Below are 27,165 nucleotides of genomic sequence, written 5' to 3'. Positions count from 1 at the left end.
CAAGCCTTCTATAACCACCCAAACTTTTTGAATAAGCCTTCAACCTATGCCAACATGGGTAAGGGTTCCTTCTTCATAAGCCTCTATCACTTTACCATTTGTTAACAAGGTGAATGATATCTATCATTCAAGAGGCTTTCCCTGCAACTAGGAAAGCACAAAAGGGACGTCAATAAGGTCCAAGTGGCTTATAGGCACGCCATTCAAGTCTCCTCCATTCACCACAAACGTAAGTGACAACATAACATCGAATAGAGCACCATTAAACTCGTAAAAACATCAAAAAGAATAGCGTTCCATGCGATGTCCAACTCTTCTTCAATTGCTGATGTCTTTCCATTCCATCCACAATCGAAAGTAGGGCCTAACAAGCCTCCATTGTTGACAGAGAGCATGGAAGAACTCGACTTGTTGTACAACATACAAGACGGAGATGATCTTAGCACTAATCACCCCCCTTGACGCCAAACGTAGAGGAAAACAATGTAAAGTAGACAACGAGCGCCATAAAGAAACGCCACCTCTGAAATCTTCTCTATGAAGACCTTAATCCTTCAATAAAACCTCTATTACCTGATGCATGTAAAACCCAATCAAATATTTCCACGCGGGCAAGCATAAAAAATTCAAAAATAAAATATTTTATCTTTGAACGGATCCTATCAAAAAGAACTCATCATTTGGGTGAACTCATGATGACACGATTGCGATTAGAGCTGTCCGCAACTTCAATCTAAGATGGTGGAGAGACACAATGGAGTAATTATTTGATAGCAGCAGCTTCAGAAAGCTCAGGTTCCTTCAGTCCATCGGTAGTTTTTTGGCCTCTCAGCTGATCGAAAAGTCGCACAGGAACCGAGAGAAGAAACTAAGAAACCATATAAACCAAACAACACAACTACGACATGCAAGGAAAGAAGGAAAAGACTACCCCAAAGGTCCAGAGCTTCACACCAAAGACCAAGAACTCCAGACTTCGAGCCTCAATCTTTGCCACTACTAAGGCACGGAGCAGATCCAGCGCAGTGCGTTTTTCATGTGTGCTGGTTGCATCGTTTCTTCTTCTTCTTCACATATGTTGTGCCTTCCGTTCCAAGTGTCCAAGTTTGCTCTTTCTTCTCTTGATGCTTTACCGTGGATCTTGAAATGATGTTCAAGTTTTGTGTGTGTTTTGGGTTGTAGTTCTCAGAATTTTTGTGATAGGTTTGTCGGAGGTTTTTTGTGATCGGTCATTTCTCCATGGAGATTCTTTTCAATAGTGCTTCTAGTTTTTGGGTTTTCGTTACCGATCTTGGCCTCTTAGACTGACTTGTAGGTTCATCCATCCATCCATATGAGAGCGTCTATTTCATCCATCCATATGAGATGGTCCTCCCAACCAACTAGTATGGATGTTGTTAAATCTATCCTGATGTGGTTAGTAGCAACACAACTAATCAAAGGAGGCACACGTGTTAAAGCTTAGGTACTGTTAATTGGAAATTCAGGATGCATGGACTTGTCAAATAGAGGATCATGGATAATTGGATTATAGTGCTATTTTAGATGGAGAGGGGACTATAAGTAGTAATGCTAGTGGGTTATCTGTTCTTTTGTATTCTAGGTGGCGAGCATGGTCGTGTGAAGAGCTGAGAAAAAATCAAAGTAACATTGGTTATTACAAGGTATTTATAAATCTATAACTTTTGTGCTTTGTATCTTGATAGGATTATTATTAGTTTTAATTTTAGATGCTAAAGTATTTCAAAATGTGCTTTTTAAGTGAATACACTATTCTCACTAGTTTTTTTTTTTTGAGCAGAAAATTGTGTAATTATATTATAATATCAGATTTGTACAATATCATTTCAGAGTAGCCAAAAATTTTCTCATATGAGAATTTTTAAACATAATCTAACTGTGGAGTATTTAACAAAATCCCAGAAGGAAAAATTATCCATGCTTGAAGCTCCAAAAATAGGATGAGTTGAGTTGTGATCAAAGCACTTTTTCTTTGACAAGGAAAGATCTGGGAATGACTTGATGTCTTCGCACGTGGTAAACATGCTGTTACCATCATCCACTTCCATCCGTAGCTGAGCAAGTGCATCATTAAAGGTGAAAATATTCTGATGTAGGTGCCACTTGGCCTGAGAAAGCATCGAAGCAGAAAATTAGTAGAAGATAGGAACTATCTGCACTTTGTCGATGAAGCCAATTGTCTCCTTGCACCCAAGTGCAGGGTGCATGTGACATAAACATACATTCATGGACCTTCTTGAGGGCTTCTAATCTAATCTACACACAACACACACAATGTGTGCATAATAGACATACTTTATATTATACTAGCATTATCTTTTAAATCAAAATAATGTGCATATATCATTACTACCAATAGCTAGTATTTTTTTCTGTAATGCATGTACTCTATGACACCAAGGCATACCCAACAAAACGTCACAGCCCTCAAGAGCCATAATATAAAATTCCTTGCTGTCCACAAAGCTCTCTATTTTCAAGCGGAGTTTCCCAATGACAGGAGTGACCGGAGTGCTAAACCAAGACAAGCCAAGCCTGCCTCGCTCATAGATCTCCTCTGCACGGATTCCAAGTTTGCCTACCAACTCCAAAGAAATAAAGTTTGCACAAGCCCCTGGGTCAAAGAAGATTAATGCCATCTGATCTCTCACTTTGCCCCATGCCTTGCAAAGCTTCGTAGCATCACCATTGGGCTGCTCTCGCTAATAACTTCAGGCATTAACCTTGCAGATGGTTTAGGCTTCTTGCCTTTTTGCTCATCCCTATCATCCATTTTCCTTTAAGCTTGCGTTTTGGGCAATCCCATGCCACATGCCCCTCTTCCTTGCAATGAAAGCATTTATTGGCCTCCATCATGTGACAACCAATTGGAGCCTGGCCTATCACGCTTCTTCCCTTTGTTAAGTGGAGCCTTGGAAGCATTCCTTAGCTTTTGAAGCTCTTAGACTTACTGCGTTTATACCCATTGGTTTTTCCAAGCAGCAATACATCAGCTGTGATAGCATTCTCAATCAACTAAGACATGTTGGTTACCGTGCAATAGTCTCTAATTTGCTTGGGCAGCCCACAACAATATTTTTCAATCTGCTCAAGGTTATGATCTTCAATACCAAGGTCAACTTGGGTAAAACCAAGGTTATGATCTTCAATACATCTCGAGCCGTCATGCGTGATGAGCATTTTGCATTTGATGGGTCCCTTGTTGAGGTAGTTTCATCATACACATATCTGGGTCGTCTTTTTTGGACCCATCTTCACCATGAGACCCGCGATGCAGGTGTGCCTAAGCAGAGGATATGCTTCATTGGTTAGACTAGAGAGACAGTGCTTTCGCTCACTTTCAGGATCCATGGACCAAAGGGTTGCTTTTTGACTCCTTAGTCCGCCCAACAAGGATGTATGGCAGTCCATGCTGGGGGCTAGACTTGTCAGATACAGAGTGGGGTCGTTGAGGATCTCCCTTGGGCAGTTCCGGATCTCTTCACACAAACTTTGTATTGAGAGCGGCAGAGCAGAGCGGTTACCCAGGGAGAGGTGCATATGCACACTGTGTGACATGCAGGAGGTTGAGACAGAGGAGCATTTCATCTTCAGGTGTCCTATTTACTATGAGATCCGAGGGCGTTTCTACTGCCTCTTCAGAGATAGTTATGGGGTTTTGGCCCGTTTCCTCTCTTTCCCAGACGAGCGATGCTTGGCTGGTTTCATTCATGAGATGCTCAAACACCGCGATAGGATACTCTGAGCACGGAGACAGGAGCATACTTCTTCCTTGACTAATACCTCTCAAAGCTCTATCACGGAGTTCTTTTAGCCAGATCACATAGGCCCCCACGAGGCGAGACCTCAACATGACCGTGACTCGGAGCCTGTGACCCAACAGCTCAGACTCACATATCATACTTGGGGACATCCCCTCCTTGTTTAGGGTCGGAGCCCGACCGACGGGGGTCACAGTGGCCCTGGTTAGATGCAAAGCTACGACCAGGAGACGTACTAGGACTGCACCCTTGAGGGGGCGACAACTCTATTGCTGACTTCATGCCTCCACTTCCATAGCCTCATCCATCCTGATGTCCTGTTGCTGTTGCTGATGATGATGATGATGGTTATGATGATGTTGACGATGATGTTGAGATTGATATTTATAGTCGAGATATGATTATGATTTTGCATTTTTTTGCATTCTGCATTGGTGTGGATGCTCGTTTAGTAGCTCCACTACCACAACTCATAGATCAAGTTTTTCACAGTCTCATAGACCCATCGGTCTTCCGAAGACTTTAATAAACTTTCTTTCTTTCTTTCTTTCTTTTCTGACAAAGACACATGTCGATAATAACTAACCACCAAGAGGGCTTCCCAAAACTTTTTATTGTACTCTTCCAAGTTATGACAGTTGGCTGCATCCAATTTGTGCCATGCTGTCATAACATTCACCTCGAAGGTAGTGTGTCAACCAAGTAGCTGAAAACACTTGTTTGAACTGAACCCAACTAGTGGGTGCTCTATTTTGAAGCAGCAAGTTTGCCCTGCATTCCCTTTCAGGAAGGTGGTTGCCTTATGCATTTTTGAGGACTCAATGAAGTTTCCCCCTGAAAAGGCTGCATCAAACTAGTGCACAAAAGTTAAAGCCTTCAACTTGTCTTGAGCTCCATTAAAGGTCTTAAACTTGACTGCTGCCCCACCCCCCTTGTAATCTTTTACCTTTGCTTTGGGTGTCATACACAGGTGGCTGCAAAAATGGAGGTTACATTGCCTTTCCTCTCGCCTGTCGTGCATTGCCACTCCTTAAAGGGTTTGCCAAACCAGCCCCCGGCATACCAAACATACCCGTAGGAGCTCTAAAGGTCCCTAACCTTACACTTTGCATTCCCGGCTGCATGCCAATATTGCCATACATTATGTTAGGCATTGTGGGCTGCATATCCCCACATACATAGCCTTGCATCCCTTGCATCCCAAGCTGAAAACCAACAGGGTAATTTCCAAGCATTCCTCGACTATCATTAGCTTGACCAGCCATTGCTTGAAATATTGAACCCCCACCAAAATAACCTGGGTGCAAAAAGGGTTGGGTAAAAGCTTGCTGCCCTTGATTTAAATTCTGAAAATCAGTCCCTTGGCCATGCATATCCATACCCATTGGACTACCCTATACATTTGGCATTACTGGAGGCTGTCCATCCAATGGCATCACTCCAAGTGATTGCTTTTGGATCCCACTAGGCTCTCTTGCAAGAATGCTTCTTTCTCTCCTTAGACCTCAAGGGAGCCTGCATAAACTTAAAGAATTGTGGGTCATGCGTGAGTCTCCGCACAACGCTCATTAACCGTGCCTTAAAAATAGCATTAGCATCCTCAGCATCCTCAGCCTCTTTGGGCCCTTTTGACTGAGAGGCAATCACATCAAAAGAGTTTACAGCTTGCTGTGCCTCAACATTTTGGTCATCCTGGGAGGCTCCCTCATGCATAGATTCCTCTTCTTGCTCATCTTGGGAGGACTTCCCCTCCATATCCCAATCATTATCTGCCAGAGACATTTGCTGGGTTTTGTCCTTGCTGTAATCCAATTACAGTAGGCAATACTTCACCAGAGACCATCACAAGCTCACCTCCTCAAGAAAGATGGTGATGTCTTGGCAACGGAGCCATGAAACGGGCCTCAAGGCCAACAAGAGGGCGGTAAAGACAACTAACCAGCCAAAGCCTTCACACTAGAATATTCAACAAGTAACTCGAACACAGATTGGGGGAGCTAGAGTGCTCCTGTTCAATAACAAGGACATAGATTGGCCCCAAACCCTTGGCGCCCCTTTCAGTATTTCTTTAATTAATTGGAGAGCCCAGCAAATGGATTACACAATGAATTTAGTCTCACTTGCATTCAGTGCTCTTTCCACTCCCAGTAGGCATCAGTATCTTAAACATTAGCCCTGCTGGGCTCTCACATCCCAATGACAATAGACTTCCTTCAGTGCAAACATCTGCATAGAACTTGGGAGCTGTTGCTAGCAGCCCATATGGGGTCACACAACTCCCTAGTCTGCCACAATTGTCTACTGATTCATTGAAGTACCCAAGCAATGGGTGAGAGCATTGTTAGTCTGCCCACAATCCTTAGAAGCATGAACTTGAACCGCAAGCATACACAGTGAACCACCTGCCAACTAGGCATCTCCAAAGCAGCTCACAGCCCAATGCAACCTTGGCTCACCTCTCTGTCGAGCTTATCCTCCTTACCCATACAGGGGGGTCCCATGGAACTATTCCAGACTCTATACACCTCTACTGAAGATGTAAAAGAAAACCTTGAGAGCGGAGAAGGAGAAGGTGAGATGGATGAGTGTAAAATTGCCTTGCTGACGTCTCCAACACGAACCTCCTTCACTGTCCATGACTCCAACAGGCTTCTGCAAACAGCCACCTCTTTTGTCTGCCTGCGGACTAGTAGCCGACCTGTGTGTTGTCCACTCCATGGGCTAGTGTAGTCACGTCAGATCGCCTTGAGGGTGTTCCAACCTGCTGCCTCAAGTCGGCTTGGGCAGCTGCTCCGGATCTCTTTGGATCTCAGCCTCAAGTTGCCGTGGGCAGTCAGCCCTGAACTGCTGCCTCAAGATGCGGTGGGCAGATTGCTCAGAACCTCCTAGGACATCTGCCTTGAACCAGCCCTGCTCAACACGTCGAATTGCCCTCAAAATGCCTTGGGGAGGCTGCTAGGAAGTGCCGCCTCAATTCGCCTTTGGCAGGCTGCTCCTGCTGCCTGAAATCGCCTTGAATCTTTGTAGCAATGTCTTAGATCTGCATCATCTCAATGTGCTCCCTCAGGTCCCTCATCAATGATGGTGAATGATACCATGTGAGAGTTGTGCACATACATTATATGAGCATATATCCCACCATACGTATATGGATGATGACTAGCCCAATGGCTACACAAATGATGAGGATGAGAGAAGACACCAACCTTTGGCTATACAAAATGTACACTCTCCATATAAAAAAGATGAACATGATACAATATGTATTGAACGGTAATGTGGGTTAAGCTAAGTCCAAAAGGACTATATCCCTTCTAGAGTCCTCTATACTCCTATCGATCTACCCATGTATACAATATATGAACATATATCCTACCATACGTATATGGATGATGACTAGCCCAATGACCCATACTTCAACATGCCCTCGTCATTGGATGGTCTCTATGTCACAAAGAGATAGACTGGATTTGAAGCTTTCAAACTTCTCACAAGGCAAGGCTTTTGTGAACAAATCTATGACTTTGTCCTCAGAGAAATAGTGAACAAGCTAAATAGCTCCTTTCTTCACTTGATGTCATCTAAAATGGTTGAGAATTCCAATGTTCTTTGATCTCTTATGACCTTTTGGATTTTAGCAAAGAATGGCGCTCTCTGATCACAAGGATCATGGTATCACCATCTTGGACTGCATCAAGATCCTCTAAGAGCCTCCGAAGCCATATTGCTTCCCATGCACACTGTGCAAGAGATATGTGCTCATCCTTTCTTGTAAACAATGCTAGACCAAGGCACACAATGACCATTCAACATGAATGTGGATCATAAAATAGACTTGCATTTGAGGCCTTCTCCCCAATTTGCATTAAAGAACCCCTAAACTTGTGGTTCTACATATGGGCTCTCTTTCACATGTGCCGCGTATGACTGGTTATCCCACTAAAGTATGTAGAAATCCGCTTTGCTCCATTCCAATGGTGGACATATGGCTTTGCCATGATCTGGCTCCAAAGCCCTATTGCATAGCAAATATTAGCCATGTTGATGTCATCAAGTAGATGAGCAACGAGCTTACCAACCGCTTGTGGATATAGTATAGGACTTGAAAATTCTACAATATGCAAGTTTTGCCTGATCTGACTAGGTTTACTTAGAAGTATGGCACCCAACATTCCAAAATTATCCAACATGGAGTCAATGTACTTTTTTTGGCTTTGAAATATGCCTTCCTCTGTTTGTTCTATCTCCACACCCAAAATGGAATGCAGAATCCCAAATCATTCATTTTAAACTATTTGTGAAGATTGACCTTGACCTCATTCATTAGCTTGTTGTTGTTGCTTGCTATGATGAGGTCATCCACATAGAGTGCAATGATTTAGGAGCATTTGCATTTCTCTTTACATACACACCATGATCAAGTTCACTTCTCTTGAAGCCTTGTTGCTTGAATTAGGTGCCAATCTTATTGTACTAAGCCCATGGGGCTTGCTTGAGACCGTAAAGTGCCTTCTTTAACTTCCACTCTAAGTGCTCAAGTCATCTTTTGCACAAATCCTTATGGCTGAGCATATACGCTACTTCTTGTAGTTCTTCACTAAGGAATGCAGATTTGACATCCATCTGATGCAAGTGTAACCCCATCCTCAAACAAGAGAAAGAATAAGGTGGATCTCATAATGAAATCCCTCTTGTTGAGTATATCCTTTTGCAATCAATCTTAGCTTATACTTGTCTGCAGGCTTGTTAGCTTTATGCTTGACCTTGTAGACCTATTTGCAACCAATGACCCTTGGGTGGTTCCACCAATGCCCAAACTTCATTTTTCAAAATGCCATTGTACTCTTCTTCCATGGCATCGATCTATTCCTTGGAATCTATTGCCTCTTGGAAGTTGACAAGTTTTTTGGCCTGAGCCATACAATATCCACAAGCTATTTGCAATCTACTAGGTCTCATATCCTTGATAATTCTTGTTTGCTTCATCCACTAGCTTCTTTGCACACTTGGCATTTGCTTGGATGATGTGGCTTCTTGGTCATGCTGACCTTGAGATGCATTCTCTAGCTGAGAATTTTCAAAATGCCTAGGAGTTACTTCCCCATTCCATTGGCTGCTCTTGCTCATGCCATGTAGCGTGACATTAAATATTCCACATTCTATGGATGTCTGTAAAGTTGCATCTCTAGCATTGTCAACCACTTGTTTGTCTAATATTCCATTTGATTCTGCATAACCATGATGGCAAATAGCTTGCTTTACCTTCTCATCACGCACCACATCATGGGAAGTGATAAGTGATGATATATCCATATAAGTATTTTGTCTAGATCTAGATATAAGTAGATATTAGCATACTTTAGTTACTTCTAGATACAAGCAGTTACCACCTGTCGGGTGCTTCTCCCAAACTTTCGAAACCATATTGAGTTATGGGGGGATCTTACGGTTGAGAGAAAGAGAGACGTAATCGGATGATGTTTTGAGGAGAGGGATCTCTGCAATGTACTCTCTTGTATCTGAAGTTTTTGATATACATTATTCTTATCTTGGATCTGTTGTTTCATCGCGTACATTACAATGATGTTGAAGTGTAGTTTCCTTTCTAGTGTTACAATGATGTTGAAGTGTAGTTTCCTTTCTAGTGTTCCTGTATGTTGACGCTTCGGTTCCCTCACCCAAGACTAACTCAGAAGAGGTGCTCGGTGTTGACCCAACCTAGTGCTGTGTTTGATGAAGATGCCTTCTCGATGAAGATACGCTCCAGGGTTAGCTATCGTAGGAGAACCGCGTGATGACGGGAGAATACCGAGTCGTGCATAACTTAGAAACACTCAAAAGAATGCGCAGTGCAATACAACAATAGAGTTGCATATAAAGACAATCAACATTAACTTGTATTGAATCAAACTGTCTTGAATACAACCAAGCCGCCTCGGCTTGCAATGAACACTCGCTAATCTAGCAAACTCAGGCTAGATGAAGAGAGCTTGGCACACTACTCTGTTCTTCTCCTCTCTGCTTGTCATAACCATATCAAGCTACCTAACAAAACCACCTTGTAAATAGACATGCACTCGGTACGCCAACTTGCATCTACTGATTGATGGTGACTGCTACAAAACTAGTGCTCGATTGAGACTCCATCACTTCCATCCGAGATCGGCACTCGATAACCACACTTAGTCATGGCTCCATGTTAGCCTAGCCTGAGGGCTAACATTTCGCCTTGGCTACCCTTTCTCGTCCCCTCATGGACTAGCATGGACCAGCCCCATTGCTTGCATGCGGAGGCTCTAGTGTTAAAGCCGTGTGGTCATTGATGTTGATGCCTTTGACGAAGTGGAGTTTGGGGATGAACCAGTTGTTGAGAAGGACTAGCATCATCTGTGGTAGAAGCTCAGGGAGAAAAGCGTGGTAGTTTGGCCTCAAAATGGTGCCCCTTGGGTGGTCATAGATATATCTTGCTGATGTCCACAGGAGGCATAGTAAGCCACTCCATTGTCCAGGCTTCGGCAACTGGATCTTCAAATCGTTTGTTGATGTCCAATACCGTTGCAAAATTGGTCATGTAGCGCTAGACCTGGCGGACCCGCTCGTGCCACTTAGTACCGGGGTCTTTACATAGATCGTGTATGTTATCCTGCATGGACTTAGCCTCTGTCACATGACTACTTATGACCTTTTCGAGCTCTCACAAAAGGTTACCATAGTACATAGGAAGCTTGGGCATAGATGGCTTTGGCAGTTGGCATATTCGGGCGACAATCAACTTGTGATCGGTCTTGAAAATGTTGTGTTGATGTTGAGCACACTCCTCGACAAAATGGTTGAATGCCTTCATTGCTTTGTCATACACTGAGACCATTGGTTGTATGGTCGAGAACACCTTGGTGCATTGAATGTGGGGGAGCAAACAATTCCATCTCCTCTGTTTGTCGACATCTCCTCCCAACCCGAAACTCAACACAAAACTTCCGTAGTTGGGACTGCAACAGGGAGACCCTGATTAGGAAAAATGGGCTCGGCATCCATCATTTACTCGGTTTGCACACCCACCTCAATTGTGTCTGCCGAAATTTGCACTGGTACTGCAGCATCATCCCCTAAATTGCAGCACGTTTGTGTAGCCATCTCTTTATACTCCGCTCGGCCTGCTGAATGGAGCATGAGTAGGGCCTGAGTCGAGATACCCTCTGCTGCCTTAGTTTGTGAAGAACCTCCACCTTCCCTAGATTTCTACCTTGAGTTGTCCACCTACCTGCTCAGTTGTGACAACTCCCATACATCAGCCTGGCCATCCGAGCTGTTTTGGTCTTGTTGATGTTGGCGAGGCAGGTTTTTGGGGTGTTTGTCAGGAACCTGGAGGAGGCGGACTAACTGCTAGAGTTGGCTATACTTGTCCTGCTGGGCTTGCAACCATGCATTCTCCTCGTTTAGGTCTTGGTTCTCTGTAGCGGCCTGCCTTAGGCACGTGTTTTCTTTTTCCAGGACCTCAATTTGGGTCTAAGTTCCTTGTTGCTTCCGAGCTTCAAAAGTCTTCGGTTGCAAGCATTGTAGGGCATGATGCAGCTGCATGTTCTTCCCTACGAGGCTCATCACCTCACCCTTGGTCTTGGTCGAGAGTGCCTTGAGCCTATCCACCGCGCAATACAGGTTGCAATAATCCATTTTTAACTAGGTGTGGGCCTGCTGCAGTTGCGAATAGTTCTAGAGCATCTCTTTGTAGACCACGTTTCTTCCATCTAGCTGCTCCTGGAGTGGCTTGCATTATTTGGCCCGGTGCAAACTTGCTGTTTGTTCTTCAAAGAACCTGGACATCTCCTCCTGGTACCGCATTTGTAGGAATAAGTTATGCTCGAGTACCTAGAGAGGGATCCAGTGGTTGGCCAAAAAGTCCATGCCTGTGCCGCGTGCACCATGCTCTCCCTTTGCACTTGCCACTGGCTCTTGGTGGCAGCCCGGTCCTAATGATTATACTATGTTAATAGGAGGTCTAAGGAGAATGGCTCTGCATGGGGCAGGTTCTGAAGAGGCGAGAGGGGTTGGAGGCAGAGTGACAGTGGCCAATGTGCTACCACCCTACTGTTGCTCGGTCTTTTGTGAGGGCTCAGCATCGCTCTGATCTCTCTGGCTTCCCTCTACTCCTTGGGCGTAACCTCCTCTTCCCGTTGCTCAGGTGTTCCACTGTCGTCTGTTCCCTTGGTAGTTTCCTTCTCCACATCCCCAGAGGTGCCCTTCTGGCTGTTCCCCTCCGGACTTCCCTCTTTTTCCCTTGATGCTATCCCCCCCAAATTGTTCTGTTGTTGTTGCTCGAAGGTGCTTTCATTGATGTTCCCCTCCGGCACTTTATCTTGGGTCCCTTCACCCTTATTCTGCTCGGCTTCCTTGTCTTGTGCTTTATGCTCCTTGGGCTCCTCTGCCTTCCACTTGGCACTCTAGTCAGCCTTTTGCTCTTGGGCCTTCTCCCGACGCTCGTGTCGTGTTTCTCATCTCGGTTGCTTGGCCCTTGCCCATCCTGATCTTGACCCTGTCCACCTTGTTTGCTGCATGGCTCATCCTCCTTTGGGTGTCCTTTGGTAGGGGTAATGAATTTGGCCAAGGCACCTGTCGTGACACCAAACGGTGTTGCAACATGCAAAGATGTGGGCCGAGCTTGCACTGTGATGGCCTCGGCTCACTGCCCATAGCTGGGTCTCAAATGCCTTCTCAAAAATGCTAAACCAGTCTACGGCAACCGATCCTCCATTGCCAAGACCACTCGAGTCACATATTGCCTTGGGACATAGCCGACGCTCTTTGTCAATCCAATAAACTCACACAGAAATTGGCAAGTTGTCCTTAGGCTTTCATTGCTTGCCTTGCTGATCAAATAACCCTACGAGGTGTCCTCAAAGTAGGCATTGTATCTCTTGGCATGCATGAACTTTGCAGGGTTAGAATGCTGCTTCAACCTAAAGGATTTCTTTAGCAGCTCTAAACTAATCATGACGTGCGTGTCGTTGATGATGAGGATGTGGTCTTCCTCACCATAGGAGTACAGGATCTCCTTCACCAGCTCTTCATCCCATACTTCCTTCCACGGTAGGCTGGCAAACTTCATCAACTGATTCGCTTGTAGATTCCTGTGAAAACATCGTTGGAGAAGTTCTCAATCAAGTGTGGAGGCAATATGCGAGAGCTTCTCTTTCTCTTCTAGCGATGGGTGCACTCAACTCTCTCCATGACTACAAAGACAACGCAGGCGCTGAGCGAAGGAGACGACTGACAGAAAGGCTGTGTAGCAAAGGAAGTGAGCTGGCGCAATAGAAATAGATGGAGTAGGATGGACGATGGAAAGCTTGAGGCTGTTGTAAGCAAGAACAAAGAGGTACTTGCTGTAGACGATGACGAAGAGGTAAGGGCAATAGTATACTAAGAGTGTAATTGACGATAACAACTGTAGTCCCTAAGTAGGTGTAGTTGAGCAAAATGTGCAATTAGATGTCCCGGCAGATCAATGGTTATATGAGCCTCCCCTTCTTTAGCAGCATGATGATTTTGCATTAATGTGCCTTCAATGTTAACACTACCATGTGGCGGCATATGATGCATTTCCTCTATTGTGACCAAATAGCTAATTGGCATTCTGTCTTCTGTGAAACTCACTAAGGCGTTATTGACCGAGTGGTCCATGTGCGAGTTCTATCTGTCCGAAGAACTCGCTACTCGGTATGGCTCTACTTTGCTTCCATTGTACAACTTGGAGAATACATTGCCATGTAAATCCTCAAGTTGCATGGTCCCATTGTCAAAGACTGCAACTAGTCGGTAGGGTCCATTCCAACCCAACTTGACATTTGTTTTGATAGGCCCGAACTCCACTGTATCACCAACTGTGACCAGGTTGCTCGGAGGCATAACTCATCCAGATGGATTAGCTGGTGCAACCACCCTTAGATTTCTTCAGACTCATCTAAGTGATGCTCGGTGGCAGTATGGAGAGTCGGAACAATAAATTCTAACAGAACAACTGCTTCCAAGCTGAAGGCCATACAAAAGGGTATACGATTGGTAGTCACCTTATAAGCAGTCCTATATGCCCACAAAGAAAAATGCAGTTTTGTATCCCATTCACCCTTAGTCGACTGTACTGTCTTAGTGAGGATGAACTTAAGTGTCATGTTTGTGGACTCGGCATGCATGATTTTAAATTCTTTCTTAAGAGAATCAATCACATCATTAAGGAAATGTGTACCTTAGTCTCTGACAAGCTGGAAAGGGTATCCATACCTACATATGATATTCTAAAAAATAAACTTAGCAGTTCTCCAAGCCAAGTCTTTCCTTACCATTCTTACCTTTGTCCTTCTGCTCAAGATGTAGTGGTTTGTCGCTCGGTGGTCGAGCATTAGTCGCCACTTGGTTTACTGATACTTGATGATTTTTACCATTGAACCAACAATCTGAGTCATCATGCCCAAACTTGGTGCAGATGTTACAATACTTAGTCTTGCATTTCTCTTTCACATGTCCACCTCTAGATCACTTGTTACACCATTTCTCATTGTTACTGGCTTACCTCGAATGCCCAATTCTTTTAAGGCTTCTTCAGCTTGGTTTTGAGTTTGTCTTTCTTGGCTGGCATCTCCTTGGTATCGTTGTCAACGTCTTTCTTCTTTGCCTTGTTTTTCAAGCTTTCAATCTTCTCCAAAGCAACAACTCAGTCTAGCAGTTCCTCATAGGTTCTAGTCGGATTGACTATCTCTGGCTTGCACAAATCTACCTAGGTACAACTTGTGATCAACTAGTCTTGCATAGACTTGTCGTTCGGAACCGTGCTCAATTGGTTGATGAGGGCTCGCATCATAAGCACAAATTCTTGGATGGAATCTCCCTTGTTCTATTTCAGCTCACTAAACTTTGTCCAAACATCTTTTTCATTGATGTCCTGCTGGAACCTTTGCAGGAATGCTTCGGACATTGCATACCAATCAAGAAAGTACCCAATTTGGAACTGACTGAACCAACCGGGGAAGTACCCAATTGTGAACTAATTGAACCAGTACCCAATTGTGAACTAATTGAACCATCTTTGAGCATTTTTTATTAAGGTACATGGAAAATAATCCATATACTCTTTGTCTATTGTTGCACCATTGATGTGACAGTCATGCAAGAAGCTTTGCAAGTGACTGTAGGGGTCTTCATCATCTGTGTCTTTGAAATTTTGAAACTTTACCTTGATGTTGGAGCTGGACTTAGACTTATCTACTCCAAAACCTGAGTAGGCAGGTCTTCCACTTAGAAGGACTGAGTCACTAGCCTTCCACCTGTCATAACAGCCTCATGGATGCGAGGTCACTATATACTCTCCCTCAACCGGTTGGTGCTATCTTCAGGCCTCAACGGTGCAGTTTGACATACGCCTCTTGGCTGAGTAGAATTTCTATCTGTTTTGTGAGAGGAACTTGAGCAAACTTCCTTAGTTGTTTCACATTCACCTGGAGTCTTTGGTGGCATCTCTCTCCATCAAAAGGATGTCGCTCTTCCCGTCGGTTGGTTCTTTGTCCATCAGGTGGGTCGGCCAGAAGGGCTGGTCATAGGACTGACCAGCAGGTCGGCTGACCCAACCCTGGTTGGGTCGGGTTATGTCAGGTTTGAGCTGACCAATCAGATCAGGTAATCCGCCCTGGTTGGCCCAGTTTGGGCACCCAACTTAGCCCTACCAGCCAGCATAGCCAGCCTAACCAGGTGTCTACCTCACCTCTCCTCTCCGGGCGGGCACACTGACAATACAGCCCTGAGGTGCCAAACTCTGATATTTTCCCCTTTCCAACCAATTGTAATGTCACTCTTTAAGACTCACCCATGCATTGCCTCTTTTCAATTAATTTGGAAATTGAAGTAATTGGAGCTTTTACTGAAATTCCTGTTAGCATTAAACTGTTGACTGTTAACAGTAAACAGTAACCACGTTACTCTTAACAAAGCAAACAATTTAAAGTTTTCTGTGAACAGTGAATTGTTTAAACCTTACTGTTTAGTGAGAACAACTTAGGCTCTATATTGGCTTACCTAAGGCTTGGACTCATGTGAGTTTGTATGGCACTTCTGAAGTGAAGAGAATGAGATGCAATTATTGCAACATGGAGTTTGGTGGCAGTGCTTTATGTATCAAAGCACCTTTGTGTTCTCATGGAGGCTGTGTGCACGAATGCATCTCCTCATGTTGTGCAGAAGTATGCTGTCCTAGGTGAGATTTGGTACAGATGTCACTCTTTTCTCCCAAGTGATGTCGAAAGTACACCTCCGTCTTTGTGCATGAGGTGGAGGTGGATGGAACTCAAGGTCACATGGTGCATGCAAGTGGAGGTGGACCTCCTGGCCTTAAGAGAGCATGGCAACCAGCCTTTAAAGAAGGTAGCCTGTAGGTAGATTTTCCCAACATTTGTTAGATGAATTTATCTTCTCATATTGCAAAAGCTCTCAACAGTGACGTATGATTGGGGCTGTCTCACGCATTGGGGCTGAATGGGAAGGTCCTTCATGCAAGGCCTTGCATATCTAGAGAATCGTGTGAGGAGGTGGATATCGTAAACAGTGAGTTGCTGCCCATAAAAGGTGCTTGGGAGAAGTATGGTTGTGTAATGAAGGTGGGAAAAAGAAGGATTTTAAGGGGGAAATAGATGGGAGAATAGTAGGGGAAATGTGGGAACTGTGGGGGACTATATAAGTCAACCCAAAAGGATTGTAAGGGACTTTTTGATGTGACATCTAATCCTATCTACTTCTCCCTCCTGCTACCTGCTGCCTACGCTCACACTCTCTCTCTCTCCCTCTCTCTATTCCCTCAGCCTTCTCTCTCTTCCTTTCTCCTTCCCCTTCTCCTCTCTTCTCCTCCCTTCCTTTTGCTATTCTCTCCCCATCTCCAAATCTGCCCCTTCCCCCTTCTCTACATTGGTATCAGAGCTCCGATCTCTGGCACCTTCGCTTCCCCTTCAACCCCTTATCTACATTGTTGGACGCCAGCATCACCAAGGGCTTCAGAATCATCAAGCTGTGGCAGGAGATAGCATTTGCCAAGCCACTCTACAACTGGGTCTCCCGAAAACAACATCAAAATACACGTTTTTCGTGAGCTAAAAAAAAAGGGCTTCTTGTTCCCAAGACAGTACATGACTGCCAGACAAATCGATTGTGAGCAGCCCGTCTGTTCAAGAGCTGCGCTATAAGGGTGTACCCAACGGTCTCGATCTGCAGCCCATCCGTCGCTCAAGCCCTTAGCCCGTCAGCCGCCATAGCCTGCATCTCTGGCGTTGTTGCCCATCCGTCGCTCAGGCCCTCAGCCCGTCAGCCGCCAAAGCCCGTCACCATCCTGGCGTTGTGCCTGCAACCCGTCACCATCTTGGCGCCCACGTCGTGCTCGTGCCTTCTCCGCCCGTGCCATTGACGTCGCCTTTCGTCGGCGCTGCGTTGCTAGAGACTTTAGCAGTTGCTAAGGTTCAGCTAGTTGGGGTTTAGGTTGGGTTGGTTAGCTACTTGGGTTTGGTTGGTTAGGTTAGTTTAGGTTTGGTTAGGTCTAGTTAGGTTAGTGATTGGATAAGGTTGGGTTTAGTCAGTTTGGTTTAGTTGAGACTACCCTAGGTGTCTTAGTTGTCCTAAGCTCTCCAAAAAAAAAAAAAAAAAGCCCTCTTTTAGGGTACTCCTATAGCCCTATTCTGGGCCTTTCTAAGCCACCTTCGTGGCTCATTTTGAGCCCCGTTTCCAGCCTCTTCGCCGAGCTTTCTTCAAACCTCTTCAACGACTGCATTTGAGCCTCTTTACTGACACCTCTCGAGCCTCTACATCGAGCCTTCGACACTTGGCACATTTTCCTCGTGTCACTCATGGCACCCAAATGTGCACCCCGGTCGGATGAGTCATCTCAGCACGGTGACGATGTTGCTCAACAGGAGCAGATGCCGGTCCCAGAGGGTGCATCTCCTTCACAGCCAGTTTCTGCTATGCCTACCGACACACAGTTTCTAGATGCATTGACCTCGATGCTTCAGGGGGCTTTTCAGCAGATGGGTGAGCAGTTGGGGCAGCAGCTCACCACTGCTATGGCTATGCACGATACAGCTATCACCCAGATGGGTAAGAACCTTGGGCAACATATCACTACCGCCATCAGTATGCACGATAAGGGTAAGCAGCCCGCACCCCAGCACGGGGATCAGTCGGATAGCCAGGGTGATTTTCCTGACCCACACAGAGGATTTATGGCTGATGGCCGTCGCACTTATGATGTTGGTTCTATGCATGCACCCCAGCATGGGGATTATGTTGATTTTGGTGATGCCTTGCCCGTGCCGCCGAGCACTTCTCTTATTGATTCCAGGCCTCCATTTGGCTCGCATATTTCATTGGCTGAGCCGTCCATTTTGGGCCGGCCCATTGGCACATTTTTGCCAACGGCGAGCATGCCTGGATTGGGTGTTGGGTTTCAGGGTAGTTGGGAGAGGGGCCAGTCCTCTTCTCAACCTTTTTCTATGCCACCCACCCACCGAGATGTTTATGGCAGGCAGACTCAGCAGGGATTGCATGCTTCGATGACACCTCCTGTTAATACATTCAGTCAGACTCAGCCTGCGTATCAGGGAGGTAATGCTTTCAGTCAGATGCACTTTATGCATCAGGGGAGTGGTTCTCCTAACCAGCATGATGCTGGAAGTGGGCAGCATGCAAACATGGATAATATGCTTTCAGATGCCTTACGTTCATATAGGGCTTTGCCTGAGGATGTTCGTAATGAGATGCCCTTTTCACAGTATGTGAGCTTCAAGCGTGAGTATGCTGGTAGTCACTATAGGAATAACACAGCCAAAGATGTGAAAGATAAAATCTCTGTGGATAAGTTTAAGGGTGACACTCGCACTCCCAATGAGTTGGAGGAGTGGCTCACGAAGCTTGAAGATTATTTCCGCTTCTACCCTAAGAATGATGAGGAGAGGATCATTTTTGCTGGCATGCATTTACAGGATTATGCACATACATGGTGGCATTACATGCGAGAGTCACCCCAGAAGCCTACCACCTGGAAACAGTTCAAGGAGCTTATGGTCACGACCTTCGTCTCGGCCCTGATCCTTGAACAGTACCTTGCTGAATTCTATGCACTCTCACAAACAGGTACGGTCCAGGAGTACTTGCAGCGTTTTTGGAGACTTTCTTTGTTTGTACAGGATATTTCTGAGAAAGGGAAGTTGCTGCGTTTTATACAAGGCTTAGATCCCTCTCTAGCTGTTGATGTGAGAGCTCACAATCCTCTAACCATTGAGCGAGCAGCCCAGCTTGCTGAGGTGTTTGAGCCAAAATATGCTGGCAAGTACAAGCATGTGTCACATAGCTTCTATGGTACTGCTTATGATGCTGACAGGAAGACAAATTCTGCTGATTGGATTGATAAGAAACCAGCAGCTGCTTCCTTCCCACGATATCCAACGGTTTCTGGAAGTAAGATGCCATATGCAAAGCCATACAGGCCCATGGATGCAAAGACAGGTGTCAAACCCAGCGCTGGTTTTGGCAAATCAGAAGTTAAACAACATTCCAGAGCCATAATGGACAGTAGGAAGAAGGCAAATTTATGCTTTAGGTGTGGAGAGAAATGGACACCTGAGCACCGAGATGTGTGCAAAATGAAGAATGTCAGCTCAGCCAAACTCAGCATGATAATTGAATTATCTGATGATGATGAAGTGGCTGATGTAGCAGACCCCCATGATGTCTCTCATGAGGAATTGACAGGAGTTCATGATGTAGATGAGTCTCCTGACACAGATGCCACAAAGGGGACTGTTTTTCCTTTTGATCCGGGTGGGGCTATTGAGCAAACCACTCATGTGATGCATGAGATTGATATTCAGCCTACATGTAGCAGGAAAGGCCGTAAGCCAACACTCTCTGTGTTGGAGCATCAACCTACAATGCCTTTTCCTGTCAGAGGTGATGCTAATGGTAATGTTCCTGTGGATGATGAATAGATTTATTGGGATGCCCAGTCTACACTGTATACCATCTCACTACATGCCTTGATGGGTGCCAAAAGTGCTGACACAATCAGGTTGAAGGGAATGATTAATGGCAGATCTGTCCATGTATTGGTAGACAGTGGTACCACTCACAGTTTCATTAATTGTAGAACATTGCAAAGATTGGGATTAGTTGCTACAGAGATAGACCATGGTCTGAAAGTGGAGATAGCGAATGGACAGCACATGATCAGCAGACATTGTTGCCAGGATGCCAGGATCAAGTTTTCTGATCATTATGAGTTTGCAGGTGATCTTTTGGCATTGGATATGGGACCCATAGATGCTGTCCTGGGTTGTGATTGGCTGAAATCCCTGGGGAAAATCAGTATAGATTTGAATGCTTTATCTCTTGAGTTTTGCCACAAAGGTAGAACTGTTACATTGCAGGGCATTGTGAATCAGAAATTGCAGGTCATTTCAGCAAGGCAGCTAGCTAGGGAGCTCAAGAACGAAAGTGCCATTTATGCATTGAATGTCTTTGTACCTCAGGAGGGTGGTATTCCCCATGTGGATAATTGTGAAATGCAGAAATTGCTCTTAGAATTTGGGGATGTGTTTGCTGATATGCCATCTCAGTTGCCCCCAAAAAGAGATGTTGATCATGCCATAGTCCTGGAACATGGTAGTAAACCAATAAACAAGGCCCCGTACCGACTCTCTAAGGTTGAACGGGAAGAAGTGGCAACACAAGTGCAAGATTTGCTTCAAAAAAACTTCATTGCTCATAGCACCTCGCCATTTGCATCTCCAGTACTCCTGGTGAAAAAGAAGGATGGCTCTTTTCGTATGTGCATTGATTACAGAGAATTGAATAAGACCACCATTAAGAACAGGTTTCCTATTCCCAGGATTGATGACCTGCTGGATGAACTCAAGGGTGCTCAGTATTTCACGAAGATTGATTTGAGGCCAGGTTACCATCAGATCAGGATGAAAGAGGATGATGAGCATAAGATTGCCTTTCGTACAGAAAGAGGATTATATGAGTTCAAGGTGATGCCTTTTGGTTTGACTAATGCACCAGCCACCTTCCAGGCACTCATGAACAAGATCTTACACCACCTTCTTTTCAAATGTGTGCTGGTATTTTTCGATGACATTCTCATTTATAGTAAGGATGCACAGAAACACATTGACCATGTCCGACAAGTGCTAGAAATCTTGAGAATGCATCAGCTTTATGCCAAGGCCAGCAAGTGCACATTTATGGCAGAGGAGGTTGAATATCTTGGTCATGTTGTAAGCAGTCACGGAATCAGGGTAGACCCAGCTAAGGTGAAATGCATTAAGGAGTGGCCGCAGCCACAAAATACCACGCAGCTCAGAGGTTTCTTGGGTCTTGCTTCTTTTTATAGGAGATTCATTAGGCACTTCGCCAAAAGAGCTGCCCCTCTCACTAATTTGCTGAAAAAGGATGCCTTCCAATGGTCAGAAGCAGCACAACTCAGCTTTGATAACCTCAAGGATGCCCTTAGCAATGCACCTGTATTGGTGTGCCCTGATTTCTCACGGTCTTTCATTATTGAGACGGATGCCAGTGGCAAAGGTTTAGGGGCTGTCCTAAAACAAGAGCATGGTGTGATTGCTTTTGAGAGCAGGAAGTTTAATGCCAGAGAAATGAATTATCATGTTTATGATCAAGAGATGCTGGCAATCTTGCATGCTTTTGCAAAATGGCACCACTACCTGTACGGTAGCAAGATTAAGGTCAAAACGGATCACAGGACACTCAAGTACTTCTTAACGCAACCTAATTTATCCATGAAGCAGAAGAGATGGCTGGCTGCAGTTCAGTCCTATGATTTTGACATTGAATATAGAAAGGGGAAAGAGAATGTGGTTGCTGATGCCTTGTCCAAGATGTGGTCATGCAAACTGTCTGCCATTTCCACGCTTCATCAGGAGTGGATACTTGGGATTCAGGAGGAATACATGCAAAATTCTGATGCAGCTCCTATTTTTGTGGAGTTACAGAGTCCGTTCAGCCAAGGACATGTTCGATTTCAGCTCCGCAACGGACTGTTATGGTGCAGGGACAGAATTTATCTTGTGCCAGACTCCAAGTACAGGTTGATGGTACTACAGGAAATGCACTCATCCCCTATGTCAGGGCATACGGGTACACAAAAACATATGAAAAAGTCAAGGAGAGCTTTATTTGGGATGGTTTGTGGCGAGATGTGGTTAAGTTTGTCAGTGAATGTTTGCCCTGCCAACAAAATAAAGTGGACAGCCAGTTACCCGCAGGCCTTCTGCAACCGCTACCCATTCCTGAAGGCAAATGGACTCACATTGCCATGGACTTCATTACAGGCTTGCCTTCTACAGATAAGGGTTGGGATAGCATATTTGTGGTGGTTGACAGGATGACATGGTTTTCCTCAGGAGATTGTCAGTGACAGGGATGCTAAATTTATGGGTCACTTTTGGCAGGAGTTATTCACTGCAGTTGGTACTTCCCTTGCGCCTAGTACTGCTCATCATCCACAGACGGATGGACAATCAGAGAGGGTGAACAAGTGGTTGGAGGAGTATCTAAGGCATTACTGTCATGACACGCAGAAGTCTTGGGACAAATGGTTAGCATTGGCTGAATTTTGCTACAACAGCACCAAACACCTCTCTATTGGCATAAGTCCATTCGAGGCTATGTATGGATGCAAAGTGGGAATGCCTTCCAAGGTTGCAGACTTGGCTGTGAAAAATCAGCAAGCAAGGAATGATTTGGAGAGTATGAATGCCCTTCTGCAGTTGGCTAAGAGGAATATGCAGGATGCCCAAGCCAAGCAGAAGAAGTATGCGGATGAACAAAGGAGGTACTTATCTTTTGAAGAAGGGGATTATGTGCATTTACGTCTCCATAAGAATCGATATTCCTCGCTGAAAGGTAATACCAACACAAAGCTTGCCCACAGGTATTATGGCCCCTACAAAATCATCCGCAAAGTTGGGCAGGTAGCATATCAGTTGGAACTACCGAGTACCTCCAAGATCCATAATGTTTTCCATGTATCCTTGCTGAAACCACATGTCGGACAGCATGTCCAGGTTCTTCCTGAGCTGCCTCCTATGGATGAAGAGGGCCACATAATCTATGTGCCGGAGCAAATCAAGGGCTTCAAAGATCATGTACTCATGAACAAAGTCTACACAGAATACCTCATCAAATGGAAAGGTTTAACGGAAGATGAGAATTCTTGGCAACCTGAGAGCATTGTGCAGGACTACCCCTATCTCCTACAGAGCTGATCAGTTTCTGTTGTATCCTTCTCATCCAGGGCAACCTCTTGGAAATTTTGAGGGCAAAATTCTTTGGGAAGGGATGGCTGTAATGAAGGTGGGAAAAAGAAGGATTTTAAGGGGGAAATAGATGGGAGAATAGTAGGGGAAATGTGGGAACTGTGGGGACTATATAAGTCAACCCAAAAGGATTGTAAGGGACTTTTTGATGTGACATCTAATCCTATCTACTCTCCCTCCTGCTACCTGCTGCCTACGCTCACACTCTCTCTCTCTCCCTCTCTCTATTCCCTCAGCCTTCTCTCTCTTCCTTTCTCCTTCTCCTTCTCCTCTCTTCTCCTCCCTTCCTTTTGCTATTCTCTCCCCATCTCCAAATTTGCCCCTTCCCCCTTCTCTACAGGTTGTAGTATTCTCTCTGATGGTTGGGGTGACATCAAGACGGGGCATGTCATCAATAAGAGGGGACATGTCATCAAGAGGGACCATGTCTTTGTGGCCCAGTTTCAATGTATTGTGGCTCACAGATACTCTTGGTCTGCTATATGAGTTCATGGAGTCAAACACCACACTGCAAGCAGATAGGTATGTCATTATGGGATGCTGTAATTTCAGCATCCTTTTTTTTTAGTCATTAGAATCCAATATACAAGGGCAGCCACCTGATACTATTTGGGGTGCCTTGTGCGCTTTATTGTAATGCACAGGTTTGTCTAGATTAAGGATATCTGACAAACACGATGGGATTGGTTTCATAAGCCAATCCATGCCGTAGCCAATGTGTTACATCTTTTGTGGAGATGATTTGTGGATGAGGAGTTGCGTACTCAATGGAATTCGTATCTAGATCTAGTGGAAGGTGACAATGTGCGAGAGCTCGAGGATTAGCTACTAGTAGTTAGGATGGGCACATTTAGTGAGAGAGTATCCCATGAACCTTGTCTGTTAAAATCAAGAATTTGTGGTGGGGTGGATATGTATGTGGAGAGAGTGTGCGAACACAAGTTTGGTAACTCAACAAGACATAAAAGTGTCCTTTTTAGGGTTCCGAAATGGTTTGAACCTCTATCCAATGTAAATACCCTTCAATACATACATTGTTGACTTGTTCAAGAACATGGAAAGATACCTCTATAGATAAAAAGCTATGACAAGGCCTCCATTTTCTTTGCAATAATTGTATCGTTGTTGTTTGGACTCGTTAGAATTGTTGGCTAAACAAAATTTAAGCATATGGCTCTATAAAAAAATCTACTTGTAGTGGTATCAATTTTTTTGAACATAGTTTTAGTATAGAAAATAAAATTAGGTGCTACTTTCAATACTCAAAAATATCTAATGGTCTTTAAAATTGAATAAATATGTATATGTCATCATTGGCTATAGCCTACTTAAAAGTTATATACCTATAAAACCTACGTTTTATACTCATAACGAAAGTTCAGACCTTGAACTTTTGTTTTTCAAGATATTATATAACATTAATTCATGAGTACTAATTTTTTGGCCATTAAATTAGGGTTAAAAAGCTTGCAATCCGATACAATGGAGCTTATGTGCCATGAAACTCCTATATCTATTCCAATGCTCTTATCTTACTATGAAAGTGTGGGAATATATCTCTTCCAATGCTCTTACTACTATGAAAGTGTGGGAATATATCTTATATAATCCATATCATCATGTATAACTTTGTATGACCTAAAACTTTTCTTGAGGAGTATATCACATTTACCTTTACACTACATGACTCTCTAGGCACACTTACGATAATACATCATTTGGATAGACTCCCCAAAAAAAGATTAAAAAACCCTCACATTCAACCAATTTAAGGACTTGAAAAAACTAAACATTATCTTTGATATAAAAAGAACTTTTCATCCATATATAGAAACCTCAAATAAAAATACCTATATTGAGAATAAAATCATTGATTACAAGTCATTCTTAAGCCAGTTTGACAACACAAATACGAGAAAATAGCAGTTAAAGCCTATTTGTTAAATTTTGGACTATGTTATTAAAATAAGATATACCATTGATTATAATTTTATAGATCCAAAAAACTATGCATTTTGACCTTGTAAGACCCACTTTTCACAAAACCCGAACCTGTTGTTTCTGTGTGCTGTTTTGACCACCTAGAATTTAGGGTGGAGAAAATTTTACAAATTTTAATCCTAGGACACATAATTATACCATAGAATATTTTTTGGTAAAATTTGGTTATGAAAATTCAGTACATGTAGGTCGTGAAAATTCCTCAAACATGGCCACTTAGCAGGACATTTTTATGTCTTAGGACACCTTTATATCATGTTACCAATCTAGCGCTAATACTAGGGTCTACAACTATCGTTGGGCCTCGATGACGTTGGTGGGATGTCATAGTAGCTAGTCTCTGCTATGCATGAGTTTATGGGTTTGAATATCTTGTCTGCAAATATCTGAATCCCCATGAAATTCCATGCTAATACAATTTTAAAGAAAGGTATTTTGGGGCAATATAAAAAATAGAAGTTTATGGCATATTAATTGTTGGTATGTGCCTATGTTATGGAAAATTTTGAGGTTTTGTTTGTCATTCAATTTAGTTGTCGATTAGGAGTAAGCAATATAAGTGACGACAGACAGGGAAGTATCCCTGTTTACTTTACAGAGAAGTCTCCATTCGTGTATGCTGTTTCAGTAATAATGTTTATTACATGGAGCAGACTGCAGGTGGTTTGATCAACAAATGGAGCAAACTGTACATTCTCTACAAAATGCATACACTGTGCTTTTGGGCTCCGCTGCATCTGCTTTGGAGGAAAAGGAGGCTGCAGATGGGCAGCGTACCCTACGCCTCGATGCCGCCCTTGAGAAATTTCTGCAGAACTGGCAGCTATTCCATGTGGCCTGTGATCAGGCTCAAGAGTTTGTCGAATCTGTTCGACAGAGAATTGGCTCTGAATGTTTAATTGATGAAGCAACTGGCTCTCTTGCTGCACGAACTGGCCAAGATGGCAGGCCAGGACTTCCTCCCTTGAGTGCTGTGCGCCTTGAACAAATGAGCAAAGCTGTGCGATGGCTTGTGATTGAGCTTCAACATGGTTCTTCATCTGGAATAAGTTCAAGCCTGATATCTACAGGGACTCCAACTGCTGCAACTGCTGAAGGACGGCCTCTAGAGGATGCAGCACAATAGGCTTTTTCCTTAAAGAGCAAATAGGCATTTGTCTTAAAAACTGTAGAGAGAAAAGGTAAATAGATTTTCTGTAGGGAAAAGAGTTAGCTTCTCTTTTACATGCTGTGAGGTATGCTGATGATGCAAACTTTCTCTGCTGAGAGCATGTAAAATGTGAAAAATTATATGCAGAGCTTCTTTATGGAAGGCTATATGGAATTGCTATGTCCTATGATCTCTATTTGTTCACTGGCAATTTTCTACTTTGATTTCAAAATGCTTTTATAAACCCATCCTCTTCCCTCTGAGAGGAATCTGCCACAAAGGCCATGCTTTCTGCCTAATATCAAATGCAGTTAGTGTTTGAGAAGACGCCTTTCCAGGACAAAAATTGCATACAGTCTGTCTGGTTTAATAGAAGGTAATTTGTTTACAATGTTCTGATATTGTATACTAATGCTGTGAAGTCTTAGATAGCCTACTTAATTCTTCCAACATGCTACATTTAATGGCCAAACATTATGTGGTCCATTAATAAGAAACATATTGTATAAATGGATACTCAAGTGTGTGGGGGTGTGTGGATTTGTATGTGTGAGCATATTTTTATACTATGAGCTACCCCCACTGTTGGGCGCTGATGACGTCAGTGGGGATGTCATAGTAGCTAGTCCCTGCTATGTGTGATGGAGTTTATGGTTTTCAACCTTGTGAGTGACTATCATGAGATTGAAACTGCACTATGTTGTGTTTTTAAAATGAGTTTGGGAATGTTCCTGGATTCATCTAGGTATATGCTTCTGCCGTATAAGCAGACATGCAAATTTCACCGTGTGAAGTTTTCGTCCATGCTGCGGCCTGTTGGTATTGCGATAATTCTTTCTATCTTAAATGGTGTGTTGCCCTATCAGCTAGATTT

General features: G+C 44.0%; 2 protein-coding genes across 2 annotated transcripts; both read left to right on the top strand.

Moving 5' to 3' along the window:
• The first annotated feature begins 676 nt into the window (after positions 1–676).
• Positions 677–26,624, top strand: LOC147888797 (mediator of RNA polymerase II transcription subunit 32-like). Its single transcript, XM_087392867.1, has 2 exons — positions 677–1,038; positions 25,795–26,624. Exons 1-2 carry the CDS (start codon positions 906–908, stop codon positions 26,265–26,267), a joined length of 606 nt encoding a protein of 201 aa, XP_087248993.1. The 5' UTR covers positions 677–905; the 3' UTR covers positions 26,268–26,624.
• Positions 18,026–19,789, top strand: LOC147888798 (uncharacterized). The gene has a single exon (XM_087392124.1). It carries the CDS (start codon positions 18,026–18,028, stop codon positions 19,787–19,789), a length of 1,764 nt encoding a protein of 587 aa, XP_087248250.1.
• Positions 26,625–27,165: the final 541 nt, after the last annotated feature.

The sequence above is a fragment of the Dipteris shenzhenensis genome, chromosome 21 (genome assembly GCF_047967505.1).
Source record: "Dipteris shenzhenensis isolate YYH24624 ecotype China chromosome 21, Dip_SZ_1.0, whole genome shotgun sequence".
NCBI lineage: Eukaryota > Viridiplantae > Streptophyta > Polypodiopsida > Gleicheniales > Dipteridaceae > Dipteris > Dipteris shenzhenensis.
This window is presented reverse-complemented; position numbering and strand designations above follow the sequence as displayed.